The 15,953-nt window shown below is 35.2% G+C and overlaps 1 protein-coding gene across 2 annotated transcripts in view; it reads right to left on the bottom strand.

The window, feature by feature from the left end:
• Positions 1–15,953, bottom strand: part of LOC115632501 (four and a half LIM domains protein 2) — a 108,486-nt gene that overhangs the window by 46,702 nt on the left and 45,831 nt on the right. The window contains exon 1 of one of the 2 annotated variants that reach the window (XM_030529685.1): positions 2,874–2,978. The exons of the other annotated variant lie outside the window; for it this stretch is intronic. Within the exon in view, the coding sequence (XP_030385545.1) occupies positions 2,874–2,941 (68 nt within the window). The 5' untranslated portion in view covers positions 2,942–2,978. Of the gene's footprint in view, positions 1–2,873; positions 2,979–15,953 lie in introns of those variants that run through there. 2 annotated transcript variants of the gene reach the window in all.

The raw sequence follows: 15,953 nt of genomic DNA, 5'->3' as shown, positions 1-15,953 counted from the left end.
ATATTCGTCACGCGCACAGCTCTACCACAAATACAACATTGAAGCAATAAACTCGACTGTGATTTGCCCGCAGCATTTTCCAGATCATGGATGCGAGGGAAGAGATGGGCGCATGGCAACGACAAGCAACAATTACAATTGATAAGCCCCAAAGTCACTTTCATTGATACGAGTATTTGCGGGAAGAGAGGTATTTGGGGAGAAGAATAACTTTAACCAAAGTGTTGTTAACAATTATGGCTGCTAGGTGTGCTGTTGTGATTGCCTCCTCGGGCCTTGAACGGCAGCATAGCATCCATCCATCGGCTCAAGCCAAACTATTCATGTTGACCTTTTGCCCAACCATACACAGTTGCCTGTGAATCCAATTTTCCACTATAATTGCTCGACATGTTACTCTGTTGCGGGTATAAACAATAAAATTGCACATAAAAGTCAAACGCGAAGTGCAACAAATCTCAATTATGAGCCACACAAGCACTCACACACACAGCCACACACATAGTGCCATGCCCAGAACCCAGCACACACACACACACACACACTCATACATATCCATATATAGGGCTGTCGCTCACTCTATAAAGGTGTCTGCATGGAAGTATGCACAAAAGTGAAGAGAAACAGCGTAAAGAGTGGGAGAGAGGGAGAGCGGGAGAGGGAATGCAACTCACAGTCCACACAGCACTCGCTTTTTTATTTCGCTTTCGATTAAATGACTTTTAATGCGATTAAAGCTACAACAATAACAATAGCACAGCTAGCGTCAGCATCAACAGCAACAATAACAACAACAAAAACAAAAACAACTTTAACACAACTGGGGCGGTTATAAAATAATGCACTTTGTTGTCAGGGCAGCACTTAACGCTGAACAGCAGCTTAAGGCCCACAGTAAAAACTCATCCAATGATGGGTTCTAGTGGGATGTGTTCAATCTGTTCGAATAATCTGTATGACGAATCGTTAGGGCACCCCAGTTAGCGCTAAAACCCTGTGAACTATCACTCTTTAAACTCAATCAAGTAATTCTTAAAGCTTTACTTTGTTCTGACATTAGATTAAAAGTATGAACAAGTATACAAGTTTATTCTAATGGTATAATCTAGGTTGCCAAAGTTGGGAAATTTTCAAGGACATTAACTAAGTTATCGAACACAAACATACTTCCCATGCAACGCTTAAGTAAAAAGTGAGCTTACTCATCATTCTCTAGGTTCGTCATATTGAGAATTGAGAATTTCTAAATATTTACTTTGAAATGCAGAAAGCAAGTGAGATATACTGGGAAACCTCTCAAAGTAGATTAAAGCCCTCAGTTATATTCTTGTGATAGGACTGTTCTGGATAATCCTAAATACTTGGTCACCTGTTTTTTTTTTTATCGTAATCTACGTTAAAAGTTGCCAATATTTTATGAATAATTATTTTAAATTTCAATTAGCCTCATTTGACCTTCTGCTAGAGGAAATTCCGATCCACAGAGAGAAGCTATTTTTTAAATTTCTTTAATTTCTTAGAAAAACTAGCTAATCTGCTGGTTGAACTTTGTTAATGGCAATTAAATGGTATTCTATATCTAACTTATGTTGTATATTAACAAATATTTGTGATTCAATTAAAAAATAAACGTAAAAACCAACTTTGAACTCGAAATGAGAATATCTAATCGCTGGTGATGGGTCAGCGAAATGAAAAAGTCGTATAGGTTGTTCATCCATATGAGTATTCACTGTGCTGTGCAGTGCATTTTTCGAATAATGGGTTGGTTATATGGCAACCGCTAATTGAATCAAAGAGCAACAAGCAGCAGCGGAGAGCAACAAGCTGTGATATCGGCATGACGTTCGTTCTTCAGGCAAGGTACAGCAGATAATTAACATGCAAACAAATGCAGGAGGGGGTGGGGGTGGAAGTGGGTGGGAATAAAATGTGGGGTGGCAGTAACTGCATCCAACCAGCTTAGTTGATATTTATGGGTCTGGTAGCAGTTGCAACAATCGCAGTTGCCGTTGCTGTTTCCCAATGCACTTATGTATGTTTGTATATACTACTAGTAGAGATAAAATTTTTGCTTTCACACAGTTTTGCGTCACATGCTTAAATGTCAAATTGTGCGCACTGTAAATTATTACGGCCTTGTACACATGGGTATGGGTTATACAATTTATAATGCCCATACATATTTGCATATGTCGAGGGATTTACAATTTCGCGAAATCTGTGCACAATGTGTTACAAATTAAAGGCGCTCGATGGGCCATGAAGTCCACAATAGCAACAGCATTAAGTCAACAGAATTGATGTCTAGTACATTAAATTTTCTCGTAATACCATTGCTTCTTAAATGTAATAATTTTGATTTTCTTTCAGCTACCGACAAAACATAAAATATATGAATATTCACACAAAGAAGCTATACCAAGCATTTAATACATTCGAAAGATCTGCTGAATACTCTAAAAAAATCTTTTATATCTTCCAGCATAGCTTTCTTGGCTACGAAAATGTATTCATTAATTATAATCGATAAAAGTTAAAAAAAAGTTAAGATGTCAAATAGTTCTTAATATTATCATTTTTTGTATAATGATAATTTATCAAATTATGCAGAAAAGAAGTGATTGATGGACCATCTGGTGGGGTCTGTTAAGCCCCTATTGGAAACAGTAAAATAAATATGCTTTTTGCAGAGTATCAGCTTCCTTAAGAATTTTCATCATAAAATTTGTTGCTTTTGAAGTTAAAACTAAGAAAGTCTTACGTTATAAATTTTGGAATGTCTGTGACAAACTCAAAGCAAATCGTCCGTCTTTTTTACATGCCCTTCTCAGTTCTTTGAAGTTAAATTTTTGTAAACGGATTTGTCATACCGGGCTGATTTCAAAGGGAATTTTGTAAAATCGGATGTTATTCCTGTGGCCACATGAACTCTGGACATAAACAAATGTTTCAGCCACGCAAACACAAACCACACAACCACAAATATTATGGTATCATTTCAATTTAACAAATAACATGCTTGTACTACACATGTATAAACAACACTGGCGATTTGAAATGCAAATTATAAACAAATTTTGGCAATTGGCATTTTTAGGGCGGCAACAGCATTTGGTTTGAAACACAAAACTCGTGGCTTAGCAAACAAATATTTTAAACACTTTTGAAAATGTGCAAACAAATGAGAATGTCAATGGCAACATCAATTCTTTTTGAATCATCAATTATTATCATATCAAGTTTTTATTTTAATTAAAAAGTGTTAATAACATTTATGCGTTTGGAAATCCGCGTCATTTTTTATTTTTTTAATTTGGCCGAATCGTGCTTACACCATAAATACACAAACAAAATAAAAACAAAACGCGGGGGAAAAACGCGTCAAAAACGCGCGCGCGTCTCTGAGCAGAAAGCAAACGATTTCGGCGCGCTGACGAACCGCACCGTTGCACAATTGAATTCTAACTGAACTCGTAGCCAGTGTGGCGAAGAAGAAATGGTGTTTCGAACGGAATTCCCGAAGTCGTAGCTCGTGTGCAGCCGAAGCAACAGACAGCATACACGAAGCAGTAGCAGTGGCAGCAGCCGTTGCTGTTGTCGTTGTTGTTGTTGTTGCTGTTAATATAAAAGCGGAAGAAAGCGCCAAGCGTTGTGTGTTGTGGGTGCGAGATAATGACACAGCACATGTTATTGTTGTTGCTGTTGTTGTAGGTGTTATGCGTCTGTGTACCGGCAAAACGTCACAGCATGTGCAGCTAACTGGCTGGCTGGCTGGTTGTCTGTCCCTCTGTCTCTCTGAATGGCATATCCATCCACAAGATGTGGAGATACATATTTGCTGTGAAGCCGCTTATTAGCAATGCAATGCGCCTTTGTTTTTCATTTTTATTTGTATTTTGTTTACGACGCTTTTCATTAACACACGTGTGTGCCGTGCCACTCACTCAACTTTGGCGCAGTGCTGGGGCTTTGTTTATCAGCAGCTCGTAACCAGGCCGGCGGCATTAGAAGCTAATGAGTCAACAGGTAGCGGCGGTAGTATGCTTCGCCGGTTACAACAACAACAATAAAACTCGAAGCTTTGCCGGTTAGTGGATTTCTGCACTAACGATTAATGACCACAAAGCGGCTGCGTTTATTAATTAGGCCCCCAATACCAGTAAGTACACTACGGGGCATATGTTTCTCGATATGCGATATGCTCCATATTTACATCTCAAGTGTCTTTTTAATGCTTTTTTCCAGTAGAGGTTTTACAGAAATAATGCAGTAAGAATCACAAATTGAGAATACATTGAAATAGCAAATATAGTGTATAATCAGAAGACAAAACAGAACTAGTTTTGCTTTAAACTGAACAAATGTTTTAAAGTTTCGGCTTACAAATTTCCATCAGGTTTCTTTTATTATGAAGTGTACATATACGAGTATATATGTAGTTTTGCAATTTCAAAATATGCCATAATTTTAATGCTGTTCAGTCATAAGAATAATATTTGTATACAAAAAAAAAAAGATTCCACTGTACTATAAATAAAGCTTCAACAAAGTTAGAGGATTTTTAATACAAATAATTTGCAAGGGAATAAAACCTTAATCTTTTAAAATTAACAAGAAAGGAATGCTAAAGTCGAGCAGGCTCAACTCTTAAATACCCTGTACCACCCCACAAAAAAGTAATTAAATAAATTAATTAATTTAATTAAATTAATTAACTAAATTAATTTAATTAATTAACTAAATATTAACTAATTAAATATAAAATATTCCATGCATGCATACATACATTTACAATTACATCAGAATCGTGTCTATGCGTGTTTGTGTACTTGTACATATGTATGTATGTGTGCATTGAGCCTGGTTATATGGCTATAACTTTCTTTCCGATCATTCTATCATAATGAGACTTGGTATACGGTTATATAATTACTAACCTAATGTGACTACCAAATTTTAGTTCAAAATTCCAAGAATTACGGGAGTTATAGAAAATCGTTAATAGGGGGGGAGTGGGGGGGTGGATCAGAAAAAATGAACAAACTCGTCCTTTCTCGGTCTCAGGAGAATCTGTATACCAAGTTTGGTTATTCTAGCTCTTATACTTTCGGAGATCCTTGCGTTCATACAGACAGACAGACGGACAGACAGACGGACAGACGGACAGACGGACATGGCTATATCGACTCGGCTTGTCATGCTGATCAAGAATATATATACTTTGTGGGGTCTACCAAGCCTCCTTCTGTGTGTTCCATGTGCACTCGCACTAAACTAATAAAATAAAAATTATTGGGCTTCCAGCCAGCATTTTCACGTTCGATGACTCTTTACTTTTCCTTATTCTTGTATTCCTGCAGTCGAACAGACGGGCTAACATATCCGGCTGTCGTAATGTTGTCGTGCCATAATGATTATAAACGTATATTTTGTGCTGCGAAGTTCTATATGTTTACATATTATTTTAATTAATTTAAATTTTTTGCGGTCAGGCTGTCATTTCAAGTAGGATGTGTAAATCAAATTTTCATTCTGCAAAAATTTGGGTTTGATTTTGTTTTCGCTATTTAACCAATTTGGTTTTCAACAGTATACATATTGGGACCAGTGTACATCCGATTGCATACATTATGTATGTAACCCATGGATACTACTATGGATAATATCTCGCGAAAACACGGTCAAGGCCGGACAATGTGTAACAGAAACAACAACTGCTTGGCTATTTATCAAGGGGGCTGTGACATCAAAGAGAACTTGAAACAAATTGTTGGTATATTTATAAATACTAAGCAACCAGCTCAAATGAAAATGTATCTAAATGTACACCACTTGCTGCCGCATAAGCTTATTAAATACGCATTCGTGCCGCATACGCGACCGGACAAAATCCATAAAGACAACCACAAATGGCTCATAAAAGTTAGTGTTATGATGCCGTTGAATGTGCGCCTAGTGGTGCGATTCCAACAAATTTCTATATTTGTATATTTGCATTAAAAATGTTGTAGCCATGTAACATGCCAAAGATACACCGTCGAGTGTCGAAAGCCAAGTGACGTGAGTGTGGTGTATAACATGACATTCAAGTGCTTTCTTTCATTCACCAAAAAGTCAACAGTCTCTCTGAAGAATTGAAGAACTGACAGCGAACAGCGGGTCGCTTCCCTTCGCACAATGGGATCAATAAATTGCTTTACAATTAAAAAGAATTCTTTATATTGCGCAAAAACTACATAGAGGAACACTATTATTTACAAATTATTTCTACAGCTAAACTGGACCATAGCAGAGCATTGTAGTGTGTGAAGAAACCGTAACATACCATAAGAAGGCACTACGAAACAAATTATGGCTTTATGTATAAATAAAAAGCCAACTAAGGACTAAATAAGCGTAAAATAATCAATTTGTATAGAAAATTTAACCAAAATTGTCATTGACAAATAATTGCAGCAAAAAGTTACTTGAAGTGCGATTTTGCCTGCGCGTTCCAAGTCAAGACATAAAAGTTGCTAATTTGCTTATTCAATTCAATATTTAAATACTCAATACAGTATACAGTATTAGGGGTTTCAATTGTAAATATATTTTTAACTTTGTACGTTAGAATTAAAATGCCTAAAAGAAAAAGAACACATTTATGTACATATATAAAAAAAAACATGTTTAAGAAGTTAATTATTCTTTTGTATACACTTTAAAGATAAAATAGCGATGATAAAAGTAAATTCATAATTGTTCTTCAAATTTAAATTAAACAAATGAGGAACTCTTTTGAATGAGTAAAAGGAGATTCTCTTATGATACATGAAGCTTTTGAACTTCCAATGAAAATCTCATTGATTTCAAAATAATATTGTGTCTGGAAAATCAGACGATAACACTTTAAATCTTTTCTCTACTTTATTATCACAACACCTGTTTCACTGCACTAAGTTGCTAAGCTGCTAAGATTTTTGAAAATCTGGTTAGTTTCCGGCTTTAGCATTTCTGCAAATCTCTTATTTCTTGCCTTTAATGCATGACTTTGTTGGAGGAGACAGAGGCGAATGTTTTATTAATCTTTGCCACTTAAACGTATAATCTGTTCCACAGTGCACTGACCGGTAAAGGCTATTGACTTGGACCATACACTTTTTAATATTTGCAACAATATTACCGGCCTGGTGGTCATCAGAAATTCATTGCTCACTGAACAGGCGCCCATGTAATGCTGCCTAAATAATTTATGAGATTTTTTAATGCATAAACGCGAGTGCCGTAAATAACTGAGTAATAAGTATGAAATGATTAATTAGTTCGAATTGTAGAATCCAAGGGGCAGATAGCAACAATGACGACTACGAGCCAACACTACTGGCAAGATTGATGGTCTGTCCTGACTTGGTTGTGGCACTTAATTAGAGGCGCAGCATGTTTGGCAGGCCAACCTTAAAAATTGCATGCATTATTAAGTGAGAGTCAAGAAAAGAAGAAAAATAATAATGAAAATAAAAATACTTGCCATAAAAAGTTGTTGGCTTTTATTAAAGATTGTTGCTGGTGTTGTTGTTGTTGTTGGGTTTCTGCTGTCCGCGTACGTGCGGGGCGTGTTGACAGACACCGACATGGACATGGACATGGCCCCGGGAAGGGGGGCGGAGGCAGAAGGTGGCCCAGGTAGTATGAGCTTTGGGCATGTCGCCTGACTGTCTATCAAGTTGATAAGCTTGCCCATTAAATGCTAAATGTATTTGTGTTTCGCAATAAATACACGACGAACGATTGCAAAATTCAAAAACGTGACTTTGGCGCAGCCGCAACTGATTAATTGATGAAGATGATGATGAAGATCATGATAACGATGACGAGACAAACGCAGTGCCGGAAAAAGTCAACATTTAAATAAATCTATAGCTGCACATATCGCAGTTTTCAGGCAACAACAAAAAATACTGACTGATCGTAAATCGCTGCTAAAGAAAAACTTTACAATAAACATTCAGCATTCAGTCTATTTTCTACATTTATTTGTTTGTTTGTTTTTTATTTTTATCTACCTGTCGACATACAAAGACAGAGACATGAGAGGGCAGTTCGAAAACATGATTAAACTTTTATATTCAATAATATAAAGCTACCGATGAACAAAACAAACACTATAGTATATAAACTCAAAAATGTCGATTTTGGTTACAATATCGTAATGAACAAAAAAATGATTGGTACTAAGATTGGTTTTCCCACAAATCGTTCTTACGAAAAACTATCTGATATAGAACAGCGATTTTGTTGAAACTTCAGAATATTATGAGGCACTTTAGTAAAATTAGTAAATTTTATATTGTTCTAAGGTACCTTAATAAACAAACAAACTATTCTACAAGTATTTAAAGTGATTTTTGCATCGAAAAGTATATAAATGAATGATTTGTTATAAACTTGCTCTGATAAGACAAGTCTGCATGCTAGCTTTAATGTTCCTAGCTGTTATTCTTTAAAATTGATGGGTAACTTAGATAGTTAGGTACATATTTTATGTATTTTCTGTCACGGTTGCATGCTAATTTGTGCTATCGGTGCAAAAATGACGATCGAACAAAGAGCATATATATATGAAGTTCATTTTTAAATTCGGTAAAACTTTTTTCGAAAAATTTCATATTTTGGGAAGTATTATACGCAATTCAAGAATTTTCGAAAACTTGCGTGAGTTTACCAAAAATCATCCAAAATCGTCTGTGAATAAGGAATTAAATATCTCCAAATCAATAATTCGTCACATTTGAATTTTCATATTTTGAGGAGTATTATACGCAATTCATGTATCTTCGAAAACTTGCGAGAGTTTACCAAAAATCATCCAAAATCGTCTGTGAATAAGGAATTAAATATATCCAAATTCATAATATAATAATTCATCACATTTGAATCGAATAATTGAGTCTCATCGGTCGACAAAAGGGAGTTCAAAAGGCCTGTAACACCACACTAAAGGATATGCTTTGAAAGGCGTCTTAAAGGTATTGTATAGAGTCGGAAAATGATTATTGAAAACAAATTCCATTATGCTAAAATATTTATTCTGTGTTCATATTTTGAAAAGGTCCTGTTTACTTTCCGCATTCCCTCCAATTGAAATAATAAATAATTTCTCCACCAAATTTCTATCCGTTGCGCGTACTTTGGTAACAACACTCGTTGGGGTTCGCATGGCTGTCAATTGTTGTTGCTTTTAATTACACTTGGCCAAACAACAAAAACATTTTAGCAACATGAAGAGCCAACAGATACATACTTGTATGTACATTAACTGCGCCGTGCGTCTATCTACATACTATATGTAGCATATCTGTATCTTACAGCTACATTTGGCGTTTGCTGCAGCTACAGGTGTACTCGAATATAGCCGTAGATACGCGATGTTTTGCGACCTGCCATTATTTTACATTAGACACTCGCGTAATGTGCGCGTCATGTATCTGCAAATGGAAGCTGCAAATGTTTTTCATTTGCTCAATATTTATTTATATTATATAGGCACAGACATATAGTATTTGTATGTTTTTCCGGCCATGACTTTTGCTTCGATACTACGTGGAAATGCGTTAACGTCATCCTAAATAAACAAGAAATAAACTAGTGGTATTTTGTGTTTTTTGTTCGGTTCGGAAGGTATAATTACATTTGCCATTACCAGAAGACAAAATGGGAATTACTTAGAAATGCCAGTCAATTTTTGCATTGGACTGAGCAAATGCTTTTAGGTTTCGGTTTACAAATTTCCATTAGTTTTCTTTTATTATTATGTGGGCATAGCACACAAGGAACAAAGCCAATATCTTTTGTAAAAAGAAACATATTTCAATATTATGAACTTTCCCGTCTAGCTTATTGTAAATATGAACGATGTTTATCGTCCACATTCGCCTTTTAATCTCAATGTAACTTTTTATGACTAGTTCTTTAAACACTCATGATAATATGTCATATCGTTTATTTCAAGGGCTATGATTCATACATGAGCACAACAAGAAAATTCCATTGATTTTACTTTATTGCGTATTTATGAAATCAATTTATGTTATTTTTTTTTAAAATGTCCCCATATTTATAGAAATTTTCAGACCTTTTGGGAACGATGCTATAGTCATTCAAGATTAATACTTGTATTCTGCGCAGTGTTTACATTATTCTGGATTAGGCATTAATGTAAATTGTAGAATTAGGGTTAAGCCCGATTTCCGATAGCGATAAAAAGCTGTAGTGTATAATTGAATTCATAGCATTTTTAATAAACAGTAAGTGGTACTTATAACAGTTTTTGATAAAAACGCTCGACACCTGTTTATGGCATTCCAAGTAACACAACAATATTGCAAGGTTTAAAACGGAATACTGGGCCACATGTTGGCTTTATTCACTGCCTCTTCCTATCCTTTAGAAAGAAAATTCTAGCGTTCCTATTTTAAAAAGATAAAGCCTTATATAATGTTGTAGGATTTCAAGGCTACAAAATAGACAATCATGTGTTATTTGTAATTTCAATGTTACAGTTTCCTTAATTTAGCATTATATACAAGTATATAAAGTTTATCTAATTTGTTTTTTTTTCTTTTAAAAGATTCTATTTAATTTTTTATATTCTCACCAATATATTGAAATGAAAATCTGCAATGCTGGCATTGAAAAGATTTGCCACATCAACACTCACTCATTCGAATATCAGTGGCATCATCAATAAACATAAAAAATGGGTATTGGCAAGTGCGAAATTATTCAAACCAGCAGCCTCACAGCTCGGAGAAAATGTATTTTGTCGAGCAATGCTGGCAATTAAAATATGATTCTCAAATGCCATTAATCCATAATTAGCTCGTTCAAAAGTCGTAAATTTCAATATTTTGCAATAAATTCTGAGAGATTGGGGGGCCACTCACCGATCTGGCTTGCGCCTAATGGCCATATGACGTTCACGTGTTGGAAATTTTGGCTGCTTCTTGACCAGAACGGGCTGCACTTCAAACAGATCACACGATTGCATTTTCAGTTGCATTTTCAATTTTACATAAACACACAGATATTACGTACACTTGCATACATATAAGTACGTAGTATACAGTATAGTAAGTACATATATGTACAACTTGTTGCTGCCTTTGGACGCACACAACGATAATTAGAAGCGCGATGGTTTTAAAATGCAAACACGGCCGCTGACAGAACTGTTTGACAGCTATCTATAGCGACTGACTATATACTTGTATTTATAATGCGTTCGTTCAACTGATAACCACACACATACGTGCACATACGTATTACTTAAAACAAATAAACGGATGGGGGAAGTGGGTAAACGAATCTGAGGTAAACGCGACACACTTTAAACAACAAACACACACCACATATGCATGCATATACCTACAAACTGATATATATTTACTATATACGTATATCTGTGTATGTGAGTGTGTGTGTGTGTGTGTGTGTGTGTGCCTATAGCTCACAGCTGTCAGCTGATAAGAGTTACGTTTGCTTATTCCCCGCCAAAATTAAATTCAAAACCGAAACCACCAACAACAGCAACTCGCGTGCCCGTTTACATTTTTTTCACTTAAAATTCGATCATAAATTAAATATATAATTATCTTTGTTTATATGTATGTGTGCGTGTGTGTAAAACGCGCGCACTGCAATTCGTTGATTAACGTGCCAATGCTAAAAAACTGTTAAATAATGCAAAGCCCTCAATTGAGCGCGGCTCGAAAATGAACGGAGAGCACGAAAACGCGCAGTCGTCACCCGCTTTACTTAATAATAATAACAAAAAATAAATAAAAAATACTATGCATGAGGTGTATTCAAAAAGGGATGAGAATTGTGTGCACAGTGCTGGTAAACATGTCTCAAAAGGCTCGCTAGGTCTGAAGTCGAATTTCTTCTTAACTCGTTCTCTGCTTTTACGAGTATTTAGATAAAAATATTGAGTAAATAAATCCCCCAGTCCTAAGTATAATATTTTATCGCAATTCTGACTTGTTTTCAATATGTGACCTTCATTAAGACTGGAATGCCAATCACAATCAATTTTTCTTTCATTTCGATAACAGTTGTTTTGAAAAACTGTTCGTCGCTTGTACTTGTATGTCGATTGATTGCAGTTTTGTTATCGATCGAATGGCAAAATAGGCACGGATTTAATTCAATCCACTTAGCAACTAATTTCTTATTCTTTTAAATTTATTTTACTTTTATTTATTTTCATCGACAAACAATGCAGTCGATTTACATAAAATACAATAGAGAACGTAAGCTAAGTAAAACTAAAGACATAAAAAAGTCTATAAAAATTACAAAAATATCTAATAACGAATCCGACACGGTGGGGGAATTTTATTTGCCAAACGGCCAGCAATGCCCCGATTCACAGCAGAGAGTAGTCAGATACGTTATTAGAGCTATCAAAAAAGAAGGGAAGATGAAAAATTATAGCAACAAAAGATAGAAGAAAACAAATTAAAATTAAAATACTTAAATAATAAAAGATAAAATACAATTAAAAATTAAAGGTGAAGAATCACTGACCCGTTGGGGGAAAATTTATTAGCCAGTCCGGCAAGCTATGCCCCTACTCACAATATAAGCAAACCAACCCTTTTTAGAACTCTAAATAAATTGATAGTGGAAAAAAATCGTTTTACTCAAGATACAATCGTGTTTTTGAAATTTCATGTCCCTTAAGTACCAAAAATTTTTGAAAGTTAATAATTGAAATGTTCTTTCAAAACTTAAAATCAAGTTTATCGGTTTGGTCGAGAACAGGTTTTTATAGGAACTGAATTAACTGCATTTATATTTAAACAATTTTAGGACTGTTTTTGTTACAAATGTTTTATTGTCTTGCCAGATCGACTCTTGAATACACTTCACTAACCCTAAACCGATTTATATAAAACTTAGGAATATCATGAGGCATTACACAAGAGTCTTAAACGCTATCCTACTAAGAGTGCTTTTTGCACAGATCGTTTCTATGGCAGTTATACTTATAATATAGGGATCCGAATTTGATAATACTACATAACTTTGTGAAACACTATACAAAAAAATTTATTTAAACGTATTTTGAAATTAAAAAAAAATTGTTTAATGGTTACAGAGTATTTAAGAGTTGAGCCCGCTCCAGCCCGCAATGAGTTGGCAGGCAGTGGGAATCTTTAGGGAGGTGCATTGACTTATGATGAAGCGGTGCAACCTAAGCAGTTTCGACTGTAGTATTATAAGGTATGAATAAACACAAGTGCGCTAGTCAGGCAGCAAGCCAAGCGGCTCATCAGTCAGTCAGTCAGTCCGTTAGTCAACTAGTCAGTCAATCAGTCAGCCAGTTGTAGCTGTGCTCGTAATTCAATGTCAGTATCGTTTATTGCTCAAGCCCTGTAAGTCGCAAAGAGTTCAACAATTAATAAAAATAAAATTGAAAATTATGCGAACCTGCACGCGTTGCTGAATTTAGTGAGCATTGAACGAACACACCGACATTTGTGTTTATTACTTAAGCTTTTAGTTTTAATAGGGCGGACAGCAGCCCGCATGAAATTGCTCGGAAAATTGATATTGCAAAAAATTTAAATGGAAATTCATTTTTGCGCAATGCGCCACCCAAAGCTGCTGCCGACAGCAACCAAATACCCATGGAACTCACAGCACCAACAACGTCACAGCAAATGCAAACGAATAAAAAAGTAAACATAGGAATAAAACCAAAAACAAAACAAAACAATATTTTTAAAAAAGCAAGTCAAGGTCTTTAATTGCTCTCTAATTGCCGGCTGCAACAAATGAAGCAACAACACTAAAACAGACACAACAGACAAAGACGAAGCAAAGCCCGCTCTGTTGGCCCCACGAGCGACAGCCGATCCAGCCACAAATATGGAACCAAAATCTATTTCATGAAAAAAGTATATATTCAGACATTGATCGACGAACGCACACGCGCAGAGGGAGGTTGCTGAGGAAATCAGTAATCAGCGAATTTTTTGTTTGCTGCTACACGCCCCTCGGGCCATGCAAAATTTCGCTGTCATGCCCATAGAAAGCTAAACATACCCGTACATACATACATATGTGATATGAACATTCTAGGGCTTGCCTTTGTGGTGGCAAAAATAAATATATAATAGATAATTAGAAGTCTTTCAACCGCAACTTGGCATCAGGAATAATAAAGCTAATAGTTATTAAGGTGCGAACCTAATAAATAATTGAATGACAGTCGAGCAAGAAATACCCTTTCTTATTTATTTATAGTTTAGGGGAACTCCATCAGAAGATCTCGCAAACTTTCCAGACATACAAGTATATTCATTTCAAATGCAAGAAGCCTCATAATTTAAAATATGAGTAGCTTCAGTTCTAGTCAGACGTTGAGTTTGATTTGTTTATGATATTTTTGGAAGTGGATCTTCCGGATTTAAGTTTCAGCAGGGACTCTTTAATAATTTAAGACACAGGACACAGTTTGCGGAAGATCTAAGATGTGATGTGATAAAATATGTTTGGAAATGTGTCTTTTTAATTTGCTTTCAAAAACCTTGTACACTTCCTTTTTCGTTTTTATCAATCAAATCAGCTTCGTCATTTCCCCCAATTGTTGAAAACTGTACCATAAATCATTTTTGGATATCAGCTACGCATTCAGAGGACTGGTTTTGATATAAAATAAACCCAAATCTTTTCTAAGATAGCACTGTTTTATATCAAAATATATAAATAGTGTTATTGTTTATTTTTAATTTATAGACAAGTTTTAGACAAGTGTTGAAATTATGGCAATCGCATTTAAAAACATACACACATTTCAGTCTATACTTTCAGCAAATTTATTTACTTTAAATTCATAGAAAGCAGTCAAAATTCGCCAAATTAATTTATGGCTGAAATGTCTTATTTAATTTACAATATATTCATTTAATTTTTCCTCCTAATTTATGGTCAGTGATTTTCCTATAAAAGTCAGCAAGCAGTCACATAAAAGTTAGCTAAACCCACAATAAGACAACAATAGAAAGCTGAACAACATTAAAAAAAACATAATACAGCATTGTGGCAAAAGTTTACAAATCGAACGAGCAGAAAAACATTTAAAAATTAAAATACGCATACGCCCCGTATATCATCAAAAGTTGTGCGCCCCCTCGTCGGAATTGGCGCGCGGCCAGCGTGAAAAATGAAAACAATCAAAAGCGACCGCAGTTAGACAAAGCAGAGACAGCCGAGCGACTGGTGAGATATATAGACAATATACCCTAAGACCGAAAGGATATATCGATCTATGCAGGTAATACACTCAGTATGCGACTTTGTTATATTGAAAAGCATTGTCCTGAATTTAAGATATACTCGTAGATGATCAGTTGAATTTAAAATTCTAGTTAAACAATTATAAAAGGAGAAAGAAACGGATAAACATTTTTTGAATTTGGGCATGATTAAAAGGGGTACGGGAATAAAGAGATCTTCGTTTATTTCATAGCAGAAACTATATAATTGAAAAAGAGTCAAATGTATGACCTACACCACGGACAAGCTGTCTCTAGAATAGATAGCCTTGTACTCAACTTAACATCGTGATGTAACACCGCTATTCATTGTTCTGTATACAATTTTAAGAATTTTAATGTAACAGTAAATAGTAGCGTTATAGCCAATAATGTAAGGCGGTTATCTGCTTAACCATCAAATAAATAAAAATATATAATAACTTTCTTCTGCTTTACGTTGTAATTAAAGCTCTCTAATCTTTTGTTTTCCACTTCGGAGCAGATCGAATCATATACGTATATTCGCAAAACAACCTGTGTATCCCCTTTACGACTCTTAGGTTCTTTTTGAAAGAAAATATATTTTCTATATATTTTCAACACCTGAGATCTATATACACCTAATTCTGTTTTTACACGGTAGAT

The sequence above is a fragment of the Scaptodrosophila lebanonensis genome, unplaced genomic scaffold (genome assembly GCF_003285725.1).
Source record: "Scaptodrosophila lebanonensis strain 11010-0011.00,11010-0021.00 unplaced genomic scaffold, SlebRS2 tig00001415-arrow-pilon, whole genome shotgun sequence".
Lineage (NCBI taxonomy): Eukaryota > Metazoa > Arthropoda > Insecta > Diptera > Drosophilidae > Scaptodrosophila > Scaptodrosophila lebanonensis.
The sequence above is the reverse complement of the archived record's forward strand: the minus strand, read 5'-3'. Positions and strand labels throughout refer to the sequence as shown.